This window comes from Rhineura floridana, chromosome 10 (genome assembly GCF_030035675.1).
Source record: "Rhineura floridana isolate rRhiFlo1 chromosome 10, rRhiFlo1.hap2, whole genome shotgun sequence".
In the NCBI taxonomy this organism is placed as follows: Eukaryota; Metazoa; Chordata; class Lepidosauria; order Squamata; family Rhineuridae; genus Rhineura; species Rhineura floridana.
This window is the reverse complement of record NC_084489.1, coordinates 86,950,792-86,978,449: the sequence shown is the minus strand read 5'-3', so window position 1 is coordinate 86,978,449 and position 27,658 is coordinate 86,950,792. Positions and strand designations below refer to the sequence as shown.

General features: G+C 44.6%; 1 protein-coding gene across 1 annotated transcript in view; it reads right to left on the bottom strand.

Annotated features, from left to right (window-relative positions):
• Positions 1–8,091: 8,091 nt before the first annotated feature.
• PTH1R (parathyroid hormone 1 receptor) overlaps positions 8,092–27,658 on the bottom strand; it is a 162,207-nt gene continuing 142,640 nt past the window's right edge. Inside the window, exons 8-13 of the mRNA XM_061586051.1 lie at positions 27,406–27,466; positions 25,507–25,573; positions 17,002–17,096; positions 13,671–13,812; positions 10,693–10,734; positions 8,092–8,646 (exon numbers count right to left, since the gene is read on the bottom strand). Of these exons, the coding sequence (XP_061442035.1) occupies positions 8,284–8,646; positions 10,693–10,734; positions 13,671–13,812; positions 17,002–17,096; positions 25,507–25,573; positions 27,406–27,466 (770 nt within the window). The 3' untranslated portion in view covers positions 8,092–8,283. The remainder of the gene's footprint in view (positions 8,647–10,692; positions 10,735–13,670; positions 13,813–17,001; positions 17,097–25,506; positions 25,574–27,405; positions 27,467–27,658) is intronic.

Sequence of the window (27,658 nt, the reverse complement as noted above, 5' to 3'; positions counted from 1 at the left end):
CTGCACTTGAAAAAAGTGTATAAAATCATGCATGGCAGCTTTAAAAGAGGATTAGACACATTAAAGCTATCAATGGCTACTGGCTCCAACAGCTGTGTTCTACCTCCACTGTTGAAGGCAGTATGCTTCTGAACAGGGCCAGTTCTAAAGGGTGGACAGGTGGGGCACTGGCCCGAGGGTCCCTGGGGCTACAGGGGCCTGAGGGCCCCCTCTGCTCCTCTGCCCCAGATCGCACAGTGAGAGCTTCGGAGTGCCCGCCATTCCCTTGCTTAACCTACCTTGTTCTGCGGTTGCACACGCAGCGCTGCCCTTAACAAAGATGGCGGCTGAGGTTTCCCTAAGGGCAAGCATGTGTGCTGTGCGCGTGCATCCCTGCCACGAACCCAGATGGCAGCAGAGGCTTCAGCCCCTTAGGGAAACCTCGGCTTCCATCTTTGTTAAGGGCAGCGCTGCATGTGCAACTGCAGAACAAGGTAGGTGAAGCAAGGGAACGGCGGGGCATGCAATGCACGGCAGTGATCCTGCCATGAATCACGGATGGGGAGTGTCGGGGCAGGCTCGTGTCCAAGGGCCCCATCATGTCTGGGGCCGGCCCTGCTTCTGAATACCAGTTGCTGGAAAGCACAGGAGAGTGCTCTTTGCATGCAGGCCCTGTTTGTGGGCTTCCCATGGACCTCTAGTTGCCCAGTGTGAGAACAGGATGCTGAACTAGATGGGCCACTGGCCTGATCCAGCAGGCTGTTCTGATGTTCTTATGCCAATCTGAGAAATCATGGACAGATCTCAGCACAGCACTCCTGGATGTCTCCTTCCCTCAATCCTTATGTCAAGACTCCTAATTTCAAGTGACAGCAGTTTCCCATTACAAAACCAGCAGACAAGACATCAGACTATTTCTCTTGTTTATTACGGATGGATGTCTTTAGTTTGTAAACAATTCTTGTGCATTTTGCTCAATCATCTCCAGCCATATGTTATAAATCACAAATCATCTGTGGTGAAAAAAAACAAAAAACAAACATGAAATCATTCTGTTTCTTTGGGAGGGGGGAGTGAGGGGAGAGGGTCTATGTGTTTGTAATGAAACATTAAGGGAATAATTCCTTTTGTTGAGGGATACTTCTGATTACTTCAACTTGCACCCCCTGCTTGTTCCTGTGACAAAAATGGAAAGCAGGAAAAGACAGCAGCACTCTCAATGGCAGGTCTCTAAAGTGTTGCTGCAGACAGTGGATTGAGAGGAGTCATGCTTTCAGGGCACATGTACTTAAGCACAGAGGAGTCATTACTAGAATTAACACCAATAAAGTAAAATTCAAAGGGCTCCTAGTTGTTATTGTTATGTGCCTTCAGATCGACTACGACTTATGGCGACCCTATGAGTCAGTGACCTCCAACAGCATCTGTCATGAACCACCCTGTTCAGATCTGGTAAGTTCAGGTCTGTGGCTTCCTTTATGGAATCAACCCATCTCTTGTTTGGCCTTCCTCTTTTTCTACTCCCTTCTGTTTTTCCCAGCATTATGGTCTTTCCTAGTGAATCCTGTCTTCCCATTATGTGTCCAAAGTATGATAACCTCAGTTTCATCATTTTTGCTTCTAATGATAGTTCTGGTTTAATTTGTTCCAACACCTAATTATTTGTCTTTTTCGCAGTCCATGGTATCTGCAAAGCTCTCCTCCAGCACCACTAACTCCTCCTAGTTAGGACCTCTTAAAGACCCGGAATTGTACTTGGAAACAAGCAGGAAGCCAGCGAGTATCTTTTGCCAATGTGATCAGAGCAATGATCACATTCTGTTCTGTTCTGGGGTTCCTTCTCAGGCGATTACATCCAAGGAATTTTGGGAGCGGAGTCTTACTACTTTGTCTTACTACTTTGGCAAGCAATTTTCTGGTCCTTTTGTGGGTAGTTTTTAAAAGCCACGTCTTTATTAAAGCTTATTAGGGCTGCCAGAGCACAGGGGGAGGGCAGTAGCGCAGTGGCAGAGCATCTTTTGTGCATGCAGAAGGTCCCAGTTCCAATCTCCAGCATTTCCAGACTGGGCTGGGAAAGGCCTCTCTCTGAAATGCCAGAGAATTGCTTCTAGTCAGTGTAGACCAGGCGCAGCCAATGTGATGCTCCCAGGATGTTGTTGGACTCCCATCAGCCCCAACCAGCATGACCAATGGCCAGAGATGATGGGAGTTGCAGCTCAACAGCATCTGGAGGGCACCATGTTGGCTGTCCCTGATGTAAGCAATACTGAGCTAGATGGACCAGATGGTCTGACTCAGTGCCATGCAGATTCCTATGTCTGTATGTCCTGAGGGACACAGGTTGGCCATCCTTGCCCTAAAGCCTGGTTCACATAATACCTGTAGCTGCTAGCAACCCCCATCCTGCATTGGGAGAAATGCTTATATTGAGAAATGTAATGTGTGAGCTGGGCAATAATGCTTCCAGTGCACAGCCATGGTGTGTGACCACACTAGTAGCTGTGGCAGTCACAGGAATTGCTGAAGATGCTGACCAACCAATTCATAGTTCATAATCAAACATTAGTATGTTTCTGTGCAGGACTACAGGTTTGAAGATGCTCAGGTATGCTTCAGTTTCCAGAGTTTGTAGGAGCCAACACTGCAAGTGTAATTTGCACCTGATTGCTGCCTACCCACCCCCACTTCTAGTGGTGGCTGGTGGCTCCATGTCAGTGGAACGCTGGAATCCGCTCTGGATTTTAGTCCAAACTTTCAAGGAGCTGTCCAAAGCAGGGCTTGGAAAAGTTACTTTTTTGAACTACAACTCCCATCAGCCCCAGCCAGCATGGCCACTGGATTGGGCTGATGGGAGGTGTAGTTCAAAAAAGTAACTTTTCCAAGCTCTGATTTAAGTACACCTTAGACAGCTCCTTGAAAGCTCGGACTAAACCCTGGAGTGGATTCCACTGCCTCCACTGACATGGAGCCATCATCTACCACTGCCTAGTTTTCTAAAGAGTTATTTTTATTTATTATTTGATTTATATCCCGCCCTTCCTCCCAGCAGGAGCCCATATAGTATGAACTAACGTCATGCAATGCCCCTTGATTTGATGCAAGCAAGGGCCTTTCAGACAACTGTTTCCCCATGGTTCATTCTCTCCTTCTCATTTTTGAGAACTCCTACCCTCCTTTAAAACATCAAATTATGCATCAATAATGCTTTGAACGCTGTATGAAATGAAACACATTACAAATGCTTGGACCGCACTTCCTTTTTCCTTTTCAGTTTTGATTGTGTCACACTGGCCCCTCTCCCACTACTTTGCAGTTCCACATTACGTCCAACGCTCTCTTCTTCACTACTAGAGATAGATGACACTATTAAGTTTGGCCTTTCTCACTTTTGCAATCTTCCGTTCAGTTCACCGCATTTCCAGACAAGCGTGCAGATTTTGATAAAGCAATTTCTTGCAGAAGTTTGCCAGCATTTTAGCGCTCCCTTCTCGTAATATATTCACATTTTTTGCAAACAATTTCCCCTAATATAATGTTTTCAGGATGTTATAGGTATTTTCACGCACATTATCTCGATATACACATTTTTGCACTCTTTTGTTGCAGTTGGAGAACTCTGTTGCAAAATTCAGAGATGTGCAGATTCCAAAGGTTAGTTGCATTTTGGTTTGTGTATTGTTTCAGAAGGGTGGGGGGGTTAGTCTGATTCTCCTTGAAATGTGAACTGAATCAAATTTCTTCCCCCATCCCTAGCTTGGACCTCATCTGAATTTGTCTTGTGGACATTAGAGACTTTGCAACAGTAAGGAGGGAGATTACGGAGGAGCTTAAAAATGAAGCCCATGGCTGAGGGCGTCGGACAACCAGATAGCAGAGAATAAGCTTACATTCATATCTGCAGCCATGGGCATTGCCATTTTCCTGTAAGCAACACAGGGCACCTACATTTGGCTCAAAGCTCATTCCAAATCCAAGTCTTTCTGCACTCTAAATTTTGCTACAGGAATAAGTCGAAGGTGCATTTCTATTCGGGAGGGGGGGAATGATAATACACTGAGTCATCAGAAGTGCCCTTCAGAGGTAGCACATTATCACGGTCGGGCTGAAGTCAAATGCCTGCCTGCCACACTTTGAAGCAAAAGTCAGTTGGGAATGCAATCTCTTGGATGTCTTGCTGCCTGCTCACACAGTTGTCTGAAGGGGATTCCTGGGCAAAGGGCCATGGCTCTCTAGGACTGGGCTCTTCCATTTGGGTTGCAATGGGCCTCCATGCCCCCATTTTGCTGGAGAACTGCCTAGGACCCCCTGATCTCCTTTGCCAGTGAGAGGCAAACACAGAGCGGAACTAGATTTCAATCTCTTTGCTCACTTCACATCAGGACGTTGCTACCGGATGCCCCTCCTCGTGAGGTTACACAGTTTCCCCACATGTGGTTAGCTGAGACGTGAGACATATCCTTTTCTAAAATGGGGCTTGGAGTGGGGAGGGCATATGTCATCTCCAAGCAAAGGAGGCTGAACAATATGTATGTCCCTTGGGATTCCTTCCAATCACCATTATAAGCTGCCTTGGTATAAACTCCCATGCTACTTGTGTATTGCATTTCTGTGGATATGCAGGGGTGGGTGGGAATCACAGGATGTGATACTAGATGGAGATTCAGTTTTTAAGATCAAGCTTCTAGCCCTTATGATTGTGACAATATGTTTGAGGCTGTGTGGGTTTCCAGCACTGTGCAGTTTCGTGTATGCGTGTGTGTGGGGGCTTCAGTGCCCTTCATAGCTCTGCCCCCTCCTCATGACTCGCACAGCCAACATAAATTTTGCAAAACAGAAAAAGTGTGGGATACATTTTGCAAAATAAGGTCAGCTGTACAAATCTGTGCAACTGACAGCGGTCACAAGATGCTGCTTCTCTTGGAGGACAGGATTAATATCTATATTTTAAACTGCAGAATGCCCACTAGCTCTGCTGGGTCTTCTGGCCCAGGAGAGGTTAAAGGAGAGAAACAGAGAGGAGATAAAAGCAAGGCACTTTTCAACCACTCATACTAGACCCTGAAATGGCTTCCCCTTTATAGAAGGCAATGCAATGCCTCTTAGTTCCAGGCATTCCAAATGTCTCCTCTTGGGGACGATTTCAACTAGTTGATTAGGGCATATTTACATGATGTATATAAGCCAGTTTTAAATGTACTTATTAACTGTTCCCCAAAGAACTGAGAACTGCAGATTGCTGGCAGGGTGGAGGAAGAATATAAACTGAACTAATTTTAATGGTTGTATTTGCAGATATGAGATTTCCTAATTGTTTATGCAAGATTACTATTACTATTATTATTGGAAAATTACTAAAATTTCACACCAATCACAGTTCAGCAAAAGGTTCTTGTGCTTCTGGGGTTTGGATTTATTGCAAAAGGGAAGACTGAATAGGCCAACTCTGGCAGAGAACTCTGAATAGGCCAACTCTGGAAACTGGTTTACTGACTCATCCCTCTGCCCAGAGAATTGTAGTTTCTGGAGAGGGCCTGGGGATCCCAAACAAACTATTTTCAGGCTCCTCAATAAACCACAGTTCCCTGGATTCCTTGCGGCAACTGATGACCATTTAAATATAAAATTAAGAGATATTTGCAGTGCAGATATGCCCACAGGAATCTAAAGCAGGGCCACGATCCTAAGCATATGTATTTGGAAGTAAATCCCATTGAAATCAGTGGGATTATCTCCTAGGACAGGTCTGTGGAACCTTTGGCCCTCTAGATGTTGTTGGACTCCAATTCCCATCAGTCCTTGCCAGCACAGCCAATTGTTGGGGATGATGGGAGCTGTAGTCCAGTAGCCTCTGGAGGGCCAAAGGTTCACCAGCTCTGTCCTAGGTAAATGTGATTGGAAATGGGCTGCAGGAGCAAGTCATCTGTGGAACTTAAAGAAGAGCTCAAGACACAATTCACACAACCACTTTTCACATGGTGGTTAGACAGCCAAGCAAGATCAGGTGGCTGCTGTGGCAAAGGCTATGGAGGCTGAGAACATTCTGTCTTCTGCCATCCACCCTTCTGCCACTCAGCAGGATCTGATAGGTTGCAAAGTGGAGATGCATCAGAGTATCATCCCCTGGTGTTGACTGGGGCCGGCCCTACCATTAGGAAGAGTGAGGCAGCTGGTTCAAGTGGCAGAAGATGGGAGGCAGGCAGCACCCCCCACCTTTGTTTGTTCCCTAAGCTATCCTGCCCCATGCCCCCTAAGATAGCCTGCTGCCCCCACGTGTGGTAGAGGACGCTGTCCCGTTGCCAATGTTTAAAAAAGATTCCAGTTGGATTCTGTATGTGGAAGGGGAGGGTACCACCTTGTCTTTTGCCTCAGACACCAAATGTCTTGGGCCGGCTCTGATGCTGACTGACCACAAAGCATCACATTCAAAATAGTCTTGTGAATCAGCTCTAAAAGGTGCTGTGACAGGAGAAATAGGCAGAGCTTGGAAAAGTAACTTTTTTGAACTACAACTCCCATCAGCCCAATCCAGTGGCCATGCTGGCTGGGGCTGATGGGAGTTGTAGTTTAAAAAAGTAACTTTTCCAAGCTCTGGAGATAGGATATTCAGGCTGCTGGCTTTTGAGTAGGTGGGAGTGGCCAACAGAACCTTTGGGCAACCTAGAGGGAGACTTTAGTCCTCCACCCCTTCTTTGCACCATAACCCATCCACTCCTTCCTGCAAGCCTTAGCAACTTCTCTTTTCCATTGGGCCTTGCATCACCCACTGGAGAGTATGGAGATCCCAGTGACTTGGCAGCAGTGGTGGCTGGTGGCTGACATAGTGGGGCAGAAGCCATGGGTTTCAGCACCTTGGACAGCTCCTTGAAAGTTCTGACCAAACCTGGAGTGGATTCCACTGCCCCACTGACATAGGGGCTACCAGCCGCCACTGCTAGGCAGTAGGGATTCTTGCTATAGCAGTGCTTAAAAATTCGATGGTCCAAAAGGTGTCACAGTATCTACTTACAGTGTGTGGGGAACCTGCAGATCTTCATATGTTGTCGAGCTACATCTCCCATCAGCCCTAGCCAGCTTGGCCAATGGTATGGAGAGATGATGGGAGCTGTAGTCCAGGAATACCTGGAAGGCCATAGGTGCCCTATCCCATATCTACTAGATGGGCTGGCCCAGCAGTAGTGCAAACAGCTGCAACTCCTTTATAGCATTTATGTAACACATATATAGCCACTATCAAACCCTGGCCCACTTCACCTCTCCCATTTATTCTCAGGGTGCATCTACACTACGGACTTAGACTGGCATCAAAGCCCTGGAAATTATCATTCTGTGAGAGGACATGAACGATCAGTGTATTTCCCAGACTACAATTCCCATGATTCTTTGGTGCTGGGGAAAAAAAAGATAGTTAAACGGACAAAAAAACCACCAATATAATTTTGTAGTGCAGATTATAACCCCCCCCCCTCCCCAAAGTAGGACAAATGAGGCTGATCTGAAATCTGGACAACCAGCTATCTGTTGCTTTGGATTTAGCTTCTTTCTTGCTGCATTTTGGCTCCACTCAAACAAAGGATCCTTTCCAAGTTTCCATTTGGTCATTGTGAAAGTGAGTTACCAGAAATGCTGTTTCGATGGGAGGTTTTCCATTCCTTGTAGGAATATGCAGCCAAGTCTTTAGAGAACTGGATCTTAATCAAAGAATGAACAAAGATTCAAGGCCTTCACAGAAGCCTACACCAATTATCTTCACCCAGCAAGGAGGTTTCCCTGGTCTGAGCCCACCCTGGGTGGATCTACCACATGGCGAAGCCCATTCCTTTGCGATAAAAAGGGAACCCATCATTGCCAGGAAGGCCTCTGAATACCTCAGGATAGCTTGCACCACCAAAGGACAATGATACCAAAGTGACAATGGTACCAAAGCATGACAACCAACAAATTCTCTTCCATTTCTCTGTGTGCGGCAGGTCAAGTCTAGGGTGCTGTTGATATATTTTGTAAACTCTTAAGTATCTCCTTCATTTTGAAACAGGTGTGATGAGCTCTGCTGGGTCTAGAGAACCCCTGCCTTCATTAACACCTTGAGAGCGAGCAAGCCATGGAACAAAAGTGTGTGTTGTATGGGATCAGACAACTGGCTTGCATTTCCCCATAGATCTTGATTTCTTGTTCCAAAGAATGGGGGGGGGAGAACTGTCTGAAGACCCTTGGCACTCAGTGATCCTCCAGGCATTCCTAATAGCACTCAGCACTTTCTGGGAACCTCTTGTTTGGATATTGAACCATTCCTTTCCCCCACGCAATTTACATCACTGTCTCCTTTTCTTCTTCAACAAGTACTGTTGGCCTGTCTCCATTGTAGAGTCCCGACCCGTTGAGATACTCCTCGTCTTTGTTATACTGTTCTGGTCCAGAAGAAGGCATGGAGTTCTCAGAAATGGAGCCATTTTTGACATATCCTGGCAAATTCCGGTGTCCGTTGAGGGCACCTGGAAGGAGCTTTGTGTTGAGGTGTAGGGCGATGCCCCCTCTTGTGGTGACGTTAGTGACGCTGGTGTGAGACACCATTGGCCCGTAGCTGTAGGTTGTGCTCCCACTGCGGGCTTTCCTTTTAAAGTCAAGTGCTAATGTCCATCTGCTCCACGATTTCTTTATTTCTGCTTGAACCTGATGACATTGAGAAAGAGAAGGTGCCTTAGTAGGGATGATATCAGTGGAAGGATTTGAGAGTGCTGCCATTTTGAAAGTCATGGTAGTCTGGAGAAACGGTTATATGTGAAGTGGGATGTCCAGTACAAAGTAGCAAACAGAAGCAAAATGTAGGACCAGGTAGAGGGAATCTTTGGCCCTCCCATTGCTGCTGAACTGCAGCTCCCATCAGCCCCAGTAAGTATGGCCAATGCCCAGGGATGATGGGAGTTGTAGTGCAGCAACATCTGGAGGGTCAAAGGTTCCTGATATAGAAGATAAGTTGGTCACCCGATCAATGGAACATATCACAAAATAGTGATGGCCACCAAGTTGGATGGCTTTAAAAGAGGATTAGACACACACGTGGAGGATAAGGCTATCAATGGCTACTTGTCACAATGGCTGTGTTCTCCCTCCACTCTCGGAGGCAGGATGCCTCTGAATATCAGTTGCTGGAAACCACAGGAGGGGAGAGTGCTCTGGCACTCAGATCCTGCTTTCAGTTATTCCGTAGTCATCTGGTGGCTACTCTGAGAACAGGATGCTGGACTAGATGGACTTTTGGCCTTAGTGCAGCCTTCCCCAACTTGGTGCCCTCCAGAGCTTTTGGATTGCAACTCCCATCTTCACCAGCCAGAATGGCTGTACTGGCTACGGCTGATGGGAACTGCAGTCCACAAGCTCTGGAAGGAATCAGTTTGGGAAAAGTTGAACTAGCGCCTAGCCATGATGGCTGTTTGTCTCCCTTTGGTATTGGAGGCAATATATATTTACTTAATTTAAAAATCTTTATGCTCACCTATATTAATAGATCTCTAAGCGATTTGCAGCAAAATATAATATGGAAATGTTTCTTAATGCCAGTTGCTGGGAATCACAATTGAAGAAAGGGCTATTGCTCTCAGGTCATGCTTGTGGGTTTCCCAAAAGAGGCATCTGGTTGGCTACTGGGAGAACAGGATACTGGACTAGATGGACCACTGGCCTGATCCAGCAGGCTCTTCTGATGTGCTATGTTCTTCCGAAATCTTAGTCAAGCAAGTGAGTTTTAATCACTTCATCAGTGAATGGATCAAGGAAATCTGCATACATTTGCATATGTAAAAGGATAGACTCATTCTTTTCATATGGGAAAACACTTTAAATGCTTTAGCTATGTATTTTAAGGCATTTATATACCATTTAACCATTAGCATTTCTAAGTGGCGTTTTAGGTGGAAAAGGCCTTTTCTCTGCAATAAATGGGACAAGCCCAAGTTCAGAAAGGCGCCATCTTGGAGAGCCATTCTTGCCTGCATGAGAGTGAAGGGATGGAACCTGCCATCTGCAGTATATTTACATTGAAAACAATAAACATTTTTGAGAAATGTGTTTCCCAATTAATTAAGGGTGATTTTTTTTAGTAGTCAATTTAAAAATTAATTAATTAATTAATTAATTAAGATTTATATATCACTTGATTGTAATAAAACCACAGTGGTTGACAAAAAAAATTAAAATTATCAATAAAAGTCAGTTAAAGATAGATATTTACAAACATTCAAAAACTAATTAAAATAAAGAAGCTGAAAACAGATTAAAAAGCATGTAGTTCTACATGTCTGGATAGACAAAAATCTAAGCAGGTGCCAGGAAGAATATATCAAAGGCCTGATGTCTGAAGTCATCAGACATGCCTGATGTCAAGAGGCAAGGAGTTCCAAAGTATAAGTACTGCCACACTAAAAGATCAATTTCTTGCTATTACAGAATGAGTATCATGTGGCACCCATAACAGTGTCAGTTCCATAAATGGAAGCAGTTGATCTAGGCTACAGTCTGTGGAACTGCCAGCCTAGGGTAGAACTTTCTCCTTAATATGGTGGTTTTATATATGCATGGAGATTTAAAAAAATAATAATAATGCGGGAACATTTGAAACATTCAACCTGCCCCTCCATTGGCAGTCTGAAGTGGAACAGTCCAGGGCCATGGGCATCATACAAGGCAGCTTATCATGCAGCTTGGCTCTAAGGTACTTACCTCCCCATTGCAAAAACAATAGATAATGGCGACAAAAAATCCCTAGGAAGAAGAAAAAGCAAAATGACAGATTAACATTGAGACAGAACTGATCCAAAGCTATTTGACAGCATCAGGCCTGGAACTACCATGCAAGATCTTTGAGCGACTGCTGAGGGCTCCAGAACCCCCGCCGGACTTGCCACTGACTCCTACTCTGGGCCCCACTTTTTAATTGTCTCCTGGCAACTGGTGCTCCTGCAAGCACTAGGCACTGCCATTTTCATTTCCCCCAATGTAGCATTGCGCAGGGGCATTGTGGGATATGGAAATGGCATTGCCTGGTGTCCAGTGCTAATTCAAGGCACTCCGCTTGCCCGCTGCTGGAATAGCCAGAATTAGAGATGGACAAATGTGTCAGTTTTGGTTTCCCTCGGTTTCTTATTTTTCCAACCTGAAATGCAGTTCACCCCATTTCCGCATCAGTTTGCTTTTTTCTTTCTTTCAAAAGGCTGCATGAAAATCTGCACGCATTTGGGGGTTATATTTCTCCTAATGTATGAATTTCTGTATACAATTTTGCCTATGAGGCACATTTTTACACACTGTTTTCCCTAATGTAAGGTAGTTTTATATGTTATTGTCACTAATATATGCTTTTTGGTGCACACGTTTTGGTGTAGTACTGCATTGCACAAGTCAGAGGTGCGGATTTTGAAGAACAGCTGTCTTTCAATTTTCTTATTGCTCCAGGAAATGCGAATTAGGAAAGGTTTGCATTAAATTGTGAATTGAATGAATTTTTCACTGATCCGAAGCCAGGGCCTCTTGAGGTAGGAGGGAGCCCTCAAGAGGACCCTCAGAAACCTGGAGCTGGCCCTTGAGAGAAAACAGCCGTGAGATAAAATATTGGAATCCCAGAAGGACAGACTTCCCTCCCTGCTGCGGTCATGAGATGCAAACGGGGACCCCCCCGTGCTGTTAATAGGTATGCAAAAGGGGTATTTATTTATTTATGTTTATTTATTATTTGATTTATATCCCACCCTTCCTCCAAGCAGGAGTCCAGGGCGGCAAACAAAAATGCTAAAAACACTTTAAAACATCATAAAACAGACCTTAAAATACATTAAAACAAAACAAATTAAAGAAAGCTTTAAAAACATCTTTAAAAAAGGGTTAAAACATATTGTTAATATATATATATATACACACACACACACATATATACATACACATATATATTAAAAAGCATTTCTAACACAGACGCAGACTGGGATAGGTCTCAAAAGGCTTGTTGAAAGGGGAAAGTCTTCAAAAGGCACCTGCAAGGTTGGGAAAAGCCTACCTGGATTCTCTTACATTCTGCTGCAATCCATTCATTCTGCTTAGGGTGCAAATTAAACAACACTGACAGGCTCTGACCTGGGAGACCAGGGTTTGAATCCCTACTCAGCCACGAAGCTCACTGGGTGACCTTTTGCAAGTCACAGCCTCTCTGCCTAACCTACCTCACTGGGTTGTTGTGAGGATAAAATAGGGAGGGGAGAACCATGTATACCACCTTGAGCTCCTTGGAGGAAAGGTGGGATATAAATGTAATAGACAGACAGACAAACAGAAGCTGAATGTCAGGCAACAAATGGGGTGATAGTAGAGTGAGAGGATGAGGAGGAACTGTTTTAGGGTTATTATAGCTTAGAGCAGGGTAGCCTTCCAGATATTGATGGACTACAGCTCCCTTTGTCCCTGAGCATTGACCAGACTTGCTGGGTCGGATGGGAGTTGGAGTCCAGAAATATCAGTATATTGGGCCCAAGCCTGTGGAACTCCCTCCCTAATGACATTAGACAGGCACCCTACTTGTTGAACTTCAGCCGCGTGACTATGACTTTCTCGTTCCAGCAGGCATGTTAAGGTAGTGTTTGGTTTTACGGCAATCTTATTGTTTCATGGTTTCATTTGATGCGTTGCTTGTTTTTTATGTACGCTGCAGAGAAATGCGGATGATTAAGCGGCACATAAATGTTGCAAATAAATAAATAAATAATTTAGAGGCACAATTTTATGGATAGATAATCTATATTATCTATACATAAGTGGGCTCTCCAACACTGGAGGCATTCAAGAGGCAGCTGGACAGCCATCTGTCGGGAATGCTTTGATTTGGATTCCTGCACTGTGCAGGGGGTTGGACTTGATGGCCTTATAGTCCCCTTCCAACTCTACTATTCTATGATTCTATATTTACCATGAATTTAATGAATGAATGAATGAATGACATTGATATCCCAACTTTCCTTCCAAGCAACAAGTGACAAAAAGTCTTCAAAATGATTCCAGTACAGATGCAGATTGATTTGATAAGGGGAGGAAGAAGGAGGCAGTTTGTGTGTGGGGGGGGGGAAATGGGGAAAGGGAAGGAAAGCCTTAAGAGGTCCCTGCAGCTCAGTGGACCATGTAATGTAGACAGCTGAAATTTATCACTTTTATCAGACGATGGGTAGAGAAAGAGAAAGGATTTATAGTCTATTTGCGTGTATTTGTATTCCAAATCAGGTCATTACAGGTTTCAGCAAAGTCATCCCACGTTATAATTTTATGAGGAAGGAGGAGGATGGCAAAACCACAAAAGCTGAAATTACTTTTACCAACAAAAGGTGATTAATCTAAGCCATCACCTCATTTTCTCTCTCCCATCCCTCCGAAGCTTTAGCTTCAAAGCCGAAAAGTGAAGAGTCGGGTTTGGGGGCAGATACTGCAGGACAACACAAACACCTACGTTAGGTTTGGGGGACTTTTGGCCATCCAGGTGTTGCTGAGCTACAACTCCCACCATCCCTGGCCATTGGCCATGCTTGCTGGGGCTGATGGGAGTTGTAGTTCAACAACATCCCCACAACTGACATATGCGAATGGCAGAGAAGGATGCCTTGCATTCGCTGCGTTTGGAACAGGGAAGTTGCCCTCCAAACAGAACCTCAGAGGACATACCGTACCTGGAAAGAGTTGAAGAGCATTTCATAGTGCATTTGAATTTGCCAGATGATCCCTGACACTTCGGTGTATGGCATAGCCATAAAAACGATATAATGAACTCCGAACAGAGGCATAAGGACCAGAGTAGACTTCAGCAGCTTCCTAAAGAAAATAGCAAATGAGGGAGAAATTAGGATGCTCAATTGCTTTCAACCCTGCAAACCACACTTCAAAGTTCTCATTTGAATATTTGCTACCACCACCAAGATCTGGGCCTGCATCCTAGGCTTCAAGGCCCACTGCAGCAGCCCTCCTACTTGTTGTGGGGTAGCCCCCAGGCCATGCATTGTCGGTGATGGCCAGGTATGGGTCCAATGCTCCAGCACTATCCATATTGACATCCAACCAGACCACTTTGCTATTCAGCTGTGCTCTTTTGCGTTTTTAGTGTGCAAAGGAGCTGAGCGGTGTTGCAAAGTGCTTTCCTTAGATCCGGAGGTCTAGGGATCTCAGAGAATTCTGATGAAAACAGAAATGGGAGTGGAAACTGCCAATGTTCCCTTTTTTGTTCCATTTCTGGAAGCGAAATAAATCCAGCGAATATGATTGGTATTTTACTGTTTTCAGTCTGCAAACAATATGCAACAATACATAATTGTCATGCCTGGCGCCAGTAGATGGCCAGGTTGGGCATGGGCCCAAGGGCCCCTGAGGTTCAAGAGGGCCCTTGCCAATATCTATAGGCTGGGGCTGGGAGGGTGGAGCTCCACAAGCCCCACCAGCATTGTGTTGCAGGTTGTGATTTGTGGCCTGGAGTAAGAGGTTGATGTGTGCTGCAAATCATGCCCCACAACCCGACGCTGGTGCGAATTGTGGAGTGGGAGCTTCACCCTCCCATATAACACCTCCTGATGCGGCCAGCATGGGCTTAAATAGGTCCAGCTGCCCCTACATTGCCACATCAGCGTGTGTGCACACAGCGTGCTAGTGCACTGATGTGACAGTGTGGGAGGTGGGGCATCTGAGCCTGTTTTAGCCCACACCAGTTGCATGGGGGGAAGTTGGTCCCCAAGGGCCTACTCATTCCTGACGTTGCCCTGATAACTGATGACCCCACTGCTTCCAATTTGCACTGCACTTCTTTTGAACTGAAATAAATGGTGGGGAATAACATAATGACAATATGATATAATATGTAATTAATTACATAACATTTCACCATAGCAGACAATGAGATGAATAACACAGTTTTGTCAGAAGCTGAACTGCAGTGGAATGGAAACAGTGCTGCATGCGCTGTATATCAGGTGGAACAGAAATCGATGCTTTCTTAAAACCCTATAGAGGCCTCAGTTCTGAGACAGGGTCATTGCTAATCATCACTTCATATGAAACTTAGAGAGCTGCCGTTGCAAAATAAAAATACATGCAAATAGCCCAACCTTTAAAGAAAGGTTTTCACGATATATAAAGTGAAAATGCCAATTACCAATCACGAACACACCACAAAATAACTGTTTATATCAAACCTATAGTTGTCTATATATTTTAGAAATCTTAATCTTTGGAGATCATAGTCTTTGCTTAAATGACAGAAAGGGATGTCGTTTGGTGCCTTTGCAGGTTCAGTCCCCAGCATCTCCAGGTAGGGTTGGAAGAAACCCCTGCCTGAAAATCTGAAAAACTACAGTTCCCAGTGTCCTCTGTTAAACCACTGTGGGAATTGTAGCTCTGTGAGGGGAAGAGGGGTCTCCTAACGACTCTCGGCACCCTTCACAAACTACACTTCCCAGGATTCTCAGGGGGAAGCCATGGCTCTTTAAAGTGGCATAACAGTAGAATAAATGTATGGTGTGAATGTGGCCTGTGAGTACGAAGGCAGGCAAGTGAGGGCTGGCTGAGGGCAGCCTGAGGCTGGTGGGGCACTGTCCCCCTAATGGGCCAGCCTTCACTGTAGCTGGGAGACAAACATAACAATGGCCTGTAAGCCCCGCAGACCGACAGAAAGTACCTCAGGAAATACGACTCGATGGGAACATCTGGTACCATTCAAGAGTGGTGCTCCCTGAGGGAACAGTCTCTGACTGGAAATGAAGCTGATGGGGGAGGCGGGAGAGGGAGGGAAGGCGATGCCCTGCCAACAGTTGCGGTGCTGCTGCACGGAGGCATTCACCAAGGGGCATCTACCGCCTTCTCTGGCGAATCATGACAGTTGCTGGGGTCAGGGATTGGAAAAACATCATAAAAATAAAATAGCCGAACACGTCCAAACCATAATTAATAACAAGCCTCAAAGAGCGTGAAATAAACCAATAGGTAAATGATAGGCCTTGAAGAGGCTGGAAAACAAACCCTGGCTTTTTTCAAGGCCAATTTCAGCCTCTACCCTCCCTCCTCCTGCTTTGAATTAAAAGCTTTCCTTCCAAATTCTCAAGGTTTTTCTTCCTCTCTTTTTCTTTTCTTCTAAGCAAACCAGGCCAATTTGTGAAAAATGTGAACTTTTACTTGCCAGCATTACTCAGATGTGGCTGAACAGTTAAGGCCGAACAGAGCGCTTGTATGTTGAATTCTGAAAAATGCCACATTCCTCACCCTTTTTAGACCAAGTGGTACTGCAACCTCAGCAGGGGAGGGTAGAAAGCTGGAAAGCTGAGAACGGGTGTCGTTAGACATTTTTGCAGCATTGCATGGAGCCCGTTTTTAAACTTGAAACTGCTCCTGACAAAATTAGCTTTCTATATGGATGAGGAAGGAGCTGTGAAGGATCGACATTTAGAATTTAGAAATTTAGAGGAGGGCAACAAGGATGGTCAGAGGACTGGAGACACAGCCCTATGAGGAGAGACTGAAAGAACTGGGCATGTTTAGCCTGGAGAAGAGAAGACTGAGGGGAGATAGGATAGCACTCTTCAAGTACATGAAAGGTTGTCACATAGAGGAGGGCCGGGATCTCTTCTCCATCGTCCCAGAGTGCAGGACACGGAATAATGGGCTCAAGTTGCAGGAAGCCAGATTTCGACTGGACATCAGGAAAAACTTCCTAACTGTTAGAGCCGTATGACAATGGAACCAATGACCTAGAGAGGTGGTGGGCTCTCCGACACTGGAGGCCTTCAAGAGGCAGCTGGACAGCCATCTGTTGGGAATGCTTTGATTTGGATTCCTGCATTGAGCAGGGGGCTGGACTTGATGGCCTTATAGGCCCCTTCCAACTCAACTATTCTATGATTCTATGATTCTATAAGTGCATCTTTCACTGCTAATTTGTGAAAAGCGGGCATTCCAGTTTTTCCTCCACAGGCGTCCTTCTCCCAAAACCCCTTGCAGAGCAGGAAGACCCCAACAACTTACCTATACTGTTGTCTTGTATCACATCTCCCTGCATTCGTCTCCCGGAGTTTGGTTGCAAGGACTCTGATAATTTTGATAAAAAGAATAAAATTTGCCTAGAAGACAAAGAGAGAGAGAGAGAGAGAAAGAGAAGTAAAAAGGATGTCGCGGGAAGAGACCTCTTGAAACCCCTTTTCCGTTTCTACTAAGATGAAGGCTTGGCTGTTCATCATTGGGTCCGTGGGGGAACGTTCTGATGGAAACCTCCGTCAACAGGTTGGAAAACAAAGGGTAGAGGGCGCTGTATGGTAGAGCCCACCGTAGCTCAGTGGGAGAGCATCTGATTTGCCTGCTGAAGGCTCCAGGTTCAATCTCCAATGGCACCTCTGTGTAGGGCTGGGAATGCATCCTGGAGATCTACTGTCAGTCAGTGTAGACAGATACTCAGCTGGATGGACCAATGGTCTGACTCAGTTTAAGGCAGTTTCCTGTGATCCCGAGACAGGAATTATGCAGTGGGCCATCTTCACCTTCTTAAATTCTCTACCCTGTTTTTATGGCTGTTAGTTCTGTTCTCTGTTTCCAGTATTAAGCTAAAACTAGTAAACAAGGGGTTGGGGCAACTCCTCTATGAGGAAAGGTTACAACACCGGGGGCTTTTTAGTTAGTAAAAAATAAAGTGAGCAAGGAGAGGACACGATTGAGTGCTATAAAACGATGCACGGTACAGAGAAAGTGGATGCTGCAAGGATGGGGGAGGATTTTGGTTCCGTCCACATTTATAACCAAATGCATTCATTTTTATGCGCACGTTCCAATATGCATTCTTGTAAACATTGTTTGTTTGGCGGACAGCATTGCAAAATCCGAATAAGTGCGAATTTCGAAGGATGGCTGCGTTTTCATTCTCATGTTGTCACGTGCGGTGGGAGTTTGATAGATTTGGCTTGAAATGCAAACTGTATTGAATTTCTCACCCATCTCTACACTAATTGAGGAGTGGAATCAGAAACCCACCCTCCGTGGTCAGCAGAATCAGGCACAAACCAAGGCCCACAGAGACTAGCACATGGCTCACCATGGACAGGGATGCCATGGAGAGGAGAGAGTCAATTGCAGCTCCCCACAAACCCAGCTAGCCCCTTGCAGCCACTGTGTCTGAGGCAGACATGGCTATGCTAGGGCTCCTCCTGGGATATCAGACCCAAAGCCTCCTGCAAAGATGAGTGAGCTGTCATTTCCTGATGGGGCGAGAAGCACCTCGGGGCAAAGGAATGTGGTCAGTAGCGGAAGGGCAGTAGGACAGGGGCAGAGCATCTGCCTTGCGTGCAGAATATCCCAGGTTCAATCCCTGGAATATCTAGGGAGGGCTGGGACTATTCTCTCTCTGAAATCCTGGAGAGCTGCTGCCAGTCAGTGTAGACAATGCTCAGCCAGATGAACAAATGATTTGACTCAGCATAAGGCAGCTTCCTATGTTCCTATGATTATGGGAGACCAGAAGGACCATGACAGCAGTGGAGGCTAGATATTTTTGGAATAGGTTTCACCACCTTGGACAGCTCCTTGACAGTTCAGACTAAAACCCGGAGTGAATTCACTGCCCCATCGACATCGGAGCCACCTGTCTCCACCGCATGAGGGACTTTGGTCCCTCTGCAGATGCCAGATGCTGCCTTCTGGTCAGTACATAGGAGGTAGGGTGTGGTGATCTCCCATATTTTGTTAGGCAAGGTGCCTGGCAGCTGAGTGCAAAGTAGCACTCACATTTTAAGAGAACCCACTGGGTTCATTTCATTGCTGTCCTGCCCTTTTGCTCCAAGAAGCTCACGGTAGCACACATGATCTCTCCTGCTCTGTGTATCTTCACAACGACCCTGGGAGGTAGGCAAGGCTGAGAGTTTTTGACTGGCCCAAGGACTTGTCCTCCCTAGTCCTATTGCGACAGTGCTGGGACTGTCGAGAAGAGAGAAAGGGATCCAGGGTCAGAATTAAACATCTTGCAGGTGGAAGGTGGAGACCATGGGCATCGGTGGTGGCTGGTGGCTTCATGTTGGTGGGGCAGCGGAATCCATTCTGTCTTTTAGTCAGCACTTTGGTAAGTTCAGACAAAACCCCAGAGCAGATTCTACTGCCCCACTGATATGGAGCCACTAGCTGTCATTGATGGGTAGACAGTCTTTGCTGATACTGAATTTAGTTCTCTGTCAGTCACTTTCCTTGCTGGAGGTTGACGGTTGCTGAGGTGGATTCTTCTTCTTCTTCTTCTTCTTCTTCTTCTTCTTCTTCTTCTTCTTCTTCTTCAATACTCTAAGATGCAAACAGTCAGGACAGCACAATAATCCTTAGAAATTTGGGAGGGGGTGGGGAATGAGAAGTGATGAAACATCTGAGAATTCTGGCAGGATTAGGAAGCTGAACTGCCAGGCCTCACAACCCTCTCATTTGTGGTCCAGTTCCTAGGAGACCATGAACTGGACTGGATGAAGGCCTGCTGTTGTGCAGAAATGACCTTCAAGCGGCGCGCGACGATGCTCACAGATGCTCCCATTCACTGTACGAGTGGGGCTGTGGCATGTCTCATGTTTAATCTCTGTGGGTGCATTGGCAGTTCATGCTTGGCTGCTTTCTTAAATCCACGTTGGGCTCGCAGCCTTTAACAGGGGCCCCTCCCTTAGTGCTCCAGTTTGAGGAGCTGAGGTGCTCCAAAGCCCTCCCGCACTTTGGTAGCCTTGAACTCTCTTCCGTTCCAAGGTTTGTTTGGGTTTTTTTGCTTTTGTTTTGGGGGTGGCTGTGGGGGGGGGAACGACAGAGGAGAATTCTTTTGCAGCAGAGCAGAGAAAACCGCGGCTGAGGTTTCTTTGTGCCAAAGCCGACAGGGCCTTCCTGGAGCGCGCGGGTGTTCTGCACTTGGAATAAATTATGCAAATGGATGCAAGATGTGCAGATTGCTGTTTGCGCATATGGTCTTAATTGCACTTTTGCTGTTTGAGCTTCTGTCAGATTCGGAGAGTAGGTGCTGGGAGCAGACCGGGGGAAAGTCTATACTTCTTTGGTGAAGCACAGGCTTTGCATGTAGGTAGTCACAGGTGCAAACCCCTTCAGCCAACAGGTAGCTGGGAATGGGAGAGACCCTGATTTAGTGCCTGAGACCCCAGAGAGATGCTCCCTGCTTGAATGGAAGATACTGGGCCAGATGGATAACCACCCTTCCCCCCCCCGACTCTGGTATAAGCACCTTTGCACGTGAGCTGGTGTAAGCCAAGAGGCTGAATTGCAAATCCCCAAAGCCTCATAAGAGCATAAAATTATAGGAGCCCTGCAGGATCAGGCCAGTGGCTCATCTAGTCTGGCATGCTGTTCTCACTATGGCCAACCAGATGCCCATGGGAAGCTCACAAGCAGGTCCTGAGCGCCACAGCAGCGTTCTCCTCTCTTGTGGTTCCCAGCATTCAGAGGGATACTGTCTCCATGGCCATCATGGTTAGTAGGTATTGATAGCCTTAGCCTCGGTGAGGTTGTCTAATTCTCTTTTAACGCCACGTTGGTGGCCATCATTATGTCCTGTGGGAGCCAGTTCCATAGTTTAACTATGCTGCACAAAGAACTTTTATTTTGTCTGTCCTGAATCTCCCAACATTCAGCTTCATTTATGTCTCCTGAGTTCCAGTGTTATCAGAAAGGGAGAAAAACTTTTCTCTATCCACTTTCTCCAGGCCATGCATAATTTTATATACCTCTGTCTTACTCACCTTTTCTCTAAATTAAAAAGCCTTAAATGTTGTAACCTTTCCTCTTAGGGGAGTTGCTCTATCCTCTTGAACATTTTGCTTGCCCTTTTATGAACTTTTTCCAGTTCTGCGACATCGTATTTGGGGTGAGGGAACCAGAGCTGTATACATCTGCAATATCAGGATATTAATCCTGAACTACCTTATAGGGCTGTTGTAAAGGTCACACCAAGATAACAAAGGCAAAGCACTTTACATGCTCAGCAACACTGTTCAAATGGCAATTGTTTGTGATTAGTGCCGTAGTTTAAATGCTGGTTCCATGCAAAGAGCTTTGGTGGGAGGGGCACGAAAATAATTGGTAAAAGCAATCAGAGATGATTAGGGCAAAGTGCACTCTGCTTAAATAGGAGAGGGAGGAATGCTGCAGCAATGGGAGCTTGATCTCTGTACCAGGGACAGCTGCATCCTAATGGGCAGATCAAACAAGTTAAGTCAATGTGCATAAGTGTGGGGGAATAACTCTGAAAGCCAGTGTGGGACAGTTGTCAAGAGTGCTGGACTAGGGCCTGGGAGACCAGAGTCCAAATCCACACTAAGCAATGAAGTTCACTGGGAGGTGGTGTTGGGCCAGTCACTGTCTCTCAGCCTAGCCTACCTCACAGTGTTGTTGTGAGGATAAAGGGGGGGGAGAGCCTTGCTACCATGAGCTTCTTGGAGGAAAAGTAGGATGCCCTCCAGGAGCTGAAGTTCAATTATTTATTTTAAATCCTGCTTTTATTCAATCCTAGGGTTTAAGGCAGCATACCCACGGTTCTCAGGTGGCCTCCCATCCAGGCTGTTAATTAGATCTACACCTGCTTGGCTCCAGCAAGACCATCTTAATCTCAATAATGAAGGTTGCTGACTGCATTTGAGGTGCACCAGTTTGAAATTTAGCCATAAGCAGATCCATGGTGAAATTGGAGATGGAGGAGGGACCCATTACAAATGGATTTATATATGGAATTTGGCAGGTTTTGATCATTTTAGACCTCCTTTTGCATTGGGTGAGTAAGGATGGAGGAGAAATTTGATTCAGTTTGCATTTAAAGCCAGATCAATCAAATTTGCACTTTCCGAAACAACATGAGTACCGAAACACGGCCATTATTCAAAGTTTGCACTTATCCGAATTTTGCGATGCACTTCTCCAACCAACCAACGTTTACAAAAATCCACACATCAGGGGAAAGTGTGCACGCAAATAAATATACTAGTGAAAATAACATACAAAAATGCATTATATTAGGAGAAATTGCTTGCAAAAATGTGTTTATTAGGAGAAATTTGCACTAAAATGCTGAATAATTTTCATGAGGGGTTTTAAATGCAATTGCAAATTGCTGCAAAAATGTGAACTGAATTTAATATTGGAAAAATGAGAAACCGAGAGGACCAAACGTGACAGATCTTTCCATCCCTATTTATGACCAAAACACTTGTGCATTGCCTTTTTTTTAAAAAGGACAACTAATTAAATGCAAAACTATAAGCAAAAATTATATATTATATATTTAATATGTTCTGAATGTCAAGAAGACTAAAGTAATGACAACAGAAGATTTATGTAACTTTAAAGTTGACAATGAGGACATTGAACTTGTCAAGGATTATCAATACCTCGGCACAGTCATTAACCAAAATGGAGACAATAGTCAAGAAATCAGAAGAAGGCTAGGACTGGGGAGGGCAGCTGTGAGAGAACTGGAAAAGGTCCTCAAATGCAAAGATGTATAACTGAACACCAAAGTCAGGATCATTGAGGCCATGGTATTCCTGATCTCTATGTACGGATATGAAAGTTGGACAGTGAAGAAAGCGGATAAGAGAAAAATCAACTCATTTGAAATGTGGTGTTGGAGAAGAGCTTTGCGTATACCATGGACTGTGAAAAAGACAAATAACTGGGTGTTAGAACAAATTAAACCAGAACTGTCACTAGAAGCTAAAATGATGAAACTGAGGTTATCATACTTTGGACACATCATGAGAAGACATGATTCATAGAATCATAGAATAGTAGAGTTGGAAGGGGGCCTATAAGGCCATTAAGTCCAACCCCCTGCTCAATGCAGGAATCCAAATCAAAGCATTCCCAACAGATGGCTGTCCAGCTGCCTCTTGAATGCCTCCCGTGTCAGAGAGCCCACTACCTCTCTAGGTAATTGGTTCCATTGTCGTATGACTCTAACAGGTAGGAAGTGTTTCCTGATGTCAGTAGAAAAGTGACATCAGTAGATTCACTAGAAAAGACAATAATGCTGGGGAAAACAGAAGGGAGTAGAAAAAGAGGAAGGCCAAACAAGAGATGGATTGATTCCATAAAGGAAGCCACAGGCCTGAACTTACAAGATCTAAAAAGGTTTACAACAAATGTTATTGGAGGTCGCTGACTCATAGAGTCGCCATAAGTCGAAAATGACTTGAAGGCACATAACAACAACAATATGTGCAAAACAGTCAAGCCCCATGTGGTGTTATATTTCTGCAGCAAATTTTTTAATGTATATTAAAAGTATTTTTATATACTTACATGCATTGTTGTATGTATCTGTTTTTGTGCTCGGTACTTTAGGAATGTATATGCTTTTTAAAAAATCTCAAGTCAACTTGCAAGGTACTTGGGTGTTTCTGACTGTTACCCTCAGAAGCAAGGCTTTCAGCACATTCCTCAAATTACTCCTGTTGTGGTCTCATGGACCAATTCAAAACGCACCACAGACCAATGAGTTTAGGGAGAATAATGCATATAATATGAAATAATTGTTTGTATTTTTAACAAAACCAGGGGGGTAATAACTTGGTTCTCACAGAGATCAAGGACAGAGATGGGAGTCTGAAAAATATCCATGAGGATCTGGTGGACCATCAAGATTTTCAGAACGTTCCATCCCTAGGTGAAAATACACATTCTGTAGGAAAACAAACTGCCAGGCACACATTTCAAAGCCTAGTGTGAGACAGGATAGTGAGATAGTGGAAACTAATATAGCTTCAGCTATGTGCAGATCGGCAGAGGAAGGATTTTAAATGAATTTTTTTTAATGAATGTACATTCACTCATCTGAGAGTCCTCGCCTGCAGCCTGAAGTGAGACAGCCCCCCCCCCACACACACACAGGTGGACCATCTCAGGGTGAACTACGCCTAAGATCTTGGCTGTGTGGTTAATGTTCCAATTAAATGCTCATTAGAAACTAACCCCGATGAGATGACCCCAGTGAAGATGTTTGTCTGGATAAACAGGCAAAAAGTAAAGACAAAAAAGCTCCTCCAAACAGTGCTCCTATGGTGAAAAATCATCCCTTCCACTTCTGACACCCAGAGGCGACTGCTGTCGCTAGCAGAGCCAAAATGGAGGGAGGGGTCAGAAGGCTTTGGGAAACTCCAAGGTTTGTAGAAGTAAAAAAAAAACCTTTAGGGGAGAAACTCTAAGGGAGGAACCCCAAAATGAGCTCAATGAGGAGGGAGCATATTCAGTAGCAATGAAATGCTGATTGCCTGCTTTTTTTGGGGGGGAGAGGGGGAAACAGATAACCAGGGAGGAAGGGGGAATGGAATGGAATGTCCTGGACAGGAACACTCCACGCTGTGACATTTTGCTGCAGGTACAGGTAGGAGAGACAGTTGGTGCAGTTCACATTTAAAGGCAAACCTAATTTGCATTTTGGATACTCTGTTCATAGGGTTTTCGTGGTAAGAGATATTCCGAGGTGGTTTACCATTGCCTTCCTCTGAGTTTGGATGCATTTTAGTCTGGTGTCTCAGCTTCGACCATTCCGCCTTGGGTGCCCCTGCTAGAAGTCTAGCCTCTTGGTCTAGACTCCTGACGGCATTGCTCTCAGCTTCTTCGACACTCTCAAACCCCCTCACTACGTTCATTAGAAAAGATAATAATGCTGGGAAAAACAGAAGGGAGTAGAAAAAGAGGAAGGCCAAGCAAGTGATGCATTGATTCCATCAAGGAAGCCACAGACCTGAACTTACAAGATCTGAACAGGGTGGTTCATGACAGATGCTCTTGGAGGTCACTGAATCATAGGGTCGCCATAAGTCATAGTTGACTTGGAGGCACACAACAACAACAAATCTAATTTGCGCTTTACAAAAAAATTGTGAACTGAATTGAAACACAACCACCCTTTGAAATTCACTTATTCAAATTTTGCAATGCAGTTCTATAGCCTAGTAATGTGTACCAAAAACAGTATATACTAGATTAAAGTGTGTTTATAAATGTATATATTAGAGAACAATAACATCCAAAATGCATTGTATTAGGGGAAATTGCTTTGCAAAAATATGTACATGAGGGAAAATTGCATATAAAAATGTGTACGGTAGGAGATATTTGCACAAAAATGCTGTCAAATTTTCATGAGAAAAAAAATCACAAACTCATGTGGAAATGTGAAGAACTGGACTTAAAACTGGAAAAATAAGAATCTGACAGAAACCATCATAGACATATTTGCCCATCCCCAGTTTCAGGGTCCCACTATTTACTAAATAGTATCACTAAGATAAAACTATTTCAGTTTATTAATATGTTCAGTATGAATAAACTAAAGAGGTAAAAATTTGCTCCTCTTTCACAACATCCATCCCACCTCTCCCTATCTAATGATGGGGCCAGCCCTGATTTTGCACCATTCCTAGTTGCAACTTGCCCCCAGATTCTCCCTTGTAACTTCCCCAGATCACAAGTTCCTTCTCCTCCTCCCTCTCTCCGCTCTTCTCTCCCACTACTCACCATAACAGCTATGAGGATAGGCACCTGAATAAACCATTTGAAGTAGCCAGCACTTAAATCCCAGCACCTGGAAAAAAAGATGGACGCTGTCAAAGCCACATTACAATAGATACTCATTTTTCTCCTGCTCAACAATGGGAAAGTTTGTTGATAGCATCTTTCTTTGCAACTTGGTGATTAGCTGCTGGGCCAAGTTCAAGGTTCTGGTTTTGGTGTACAAAGCCCCATATAGCTTGGGACCATGACACCTGAAAGACCGTCTTGCCCTTCATATACCCAGTCGATCGCTGCACTCTGCAGGCGAGGGCCTCCTGCAGAAACCATCTTATCAGGAGGTCTGTTCTGCACAACATAGGAAACGGACCTTTAGTGTTGTGGCACCTACTCTTTGGAATTACCTCCCCTTAAATATTAGACAGACACCACCTCTGTTGTCTTTTCAGCCCCTACTGAAGACATTCCTCTTTCAACAGAGACCTTATCCCAGTCTGTGTCTGTGTTCGCATTGCTTTTTAAGATGTTTTTAAAGTTTTTTTTTTAAAATATGGTTTTAAGATGTTTTGCTTTAACATGTTTTTCAAGATATTTTGTTTGAATATATTTTAAAGTCTTAAGTTTCTAAGATGTTTTAGAGTGCTTGTACTGCTTTTGTTCACTGCCCTGGGCTCCTTCTGGGAAAAAGGGCAGGATATAAATGTAATAAATAAATAAATACATAAATGTGGGGCATCATTTGCATGGGCGAATCAATCTATTTCTGGTCCATTATGTTAAGAAAATCTAGGCTGTGGGAAAGGTGGTGGATGAAATAATCCTAACCGTGTTTGTTCAGAAGTAAGAGCTATTGAATTCAATCAGGCTCACTCCTGGATAACTGGGATTAGGATTCTAATTCCACTTACCTTGGAGTAAGCTCCACTGAACCTGAGTCAATGGATTCAAATAACTGGAAAACGGATTTAGAGTAAATATTAGGGAGAACTTGCTGATGCTATAAGCTGTTTGACAGACTGCGTCAGAAGGTGGTGGACTTTCCTTCATTCTGGGTTTTTAGGAGGTTGCAGGAGGTTGGTCTAGATAAATTGCTTCAGTTGGTGGCCCAGGACCCACAATTGGGTCTTGGCCTGATCGAAGATGGGTCGCAACAGCAACAGCAGTACCATGCTTCAAATATATGGTAGAAAATGGAGAAATTCGTCCCCAAATGTGTGTCTGGGTTAAAGATGGGTCCCAGGTCTGAAAAAGGTGAAGACGATTGGTCTAAATAGCCTTTGGGTATCCTTCAACTCTATGATTCTAACTGAGTACGATCTTTTGGATATAGTTAATACATTCCAAAGGATATTAACATGCTCATCAGAAACTAGCCTGTCCAGACAACCCAAGAGAATTGTGACTGGATGAACGGGCAAAAATATAGCCTGTTATTCCTTTAATTGCCCAAACTATTGGTTTTCTCTTGTCATTTCTAATTTGGGGACAGTTCCACAGGAAATCAACTGTCTGATATGGTATTAAAGGGGGATTAGGCAAATTCATGGGAGGGGATGACAGTTGACCAATAGCCATTAGAACTAAATAGAGCCTCCAGATACAGGGACAGTGTACCTCTGGAAAACCAGAGGCTGAGAAGAAAAAATATCTTGGCAAGTTTGTGGGCTTCTAGAAGGCATCTGCTTGGGTCCTGTTGGAAACAAGATGCTACAATAGATGGACCTTTGGTTGAATCCACCAGGATTCTTATGTCTTATGAAATTGACTTTGTATTTGCTATTACATTGGCCATTCTTTTTGTTTTTATGATTTTTGATCAATATTAGAAGAAACCAAACAGAGCACAAGGCTTTGTTGGGGGGAGGGGTGTTTTTTTAAAAGCAAAATATTGGCTTCTAGACTTACTCTGTGTTTGCTAACGTTGCCCTTAAGGTAGCCCAGACTGTGACAAATACAGCAGGAAGACCTGGAAGACAAAGGGAAAGCAAGACATGTAAGAACAGCCCATTTTAGCATCATTTTGTTGTGCTACATAGGAACATAGACAGCTGCCTCATACAGACTCAGGTCCATCTAGATTCGTATTGTTGACACTGACTGACAGAGGCTCACCAGGGACATATCTTTCAGGATCTACAGCAGAGTTAGCCAACTTGGT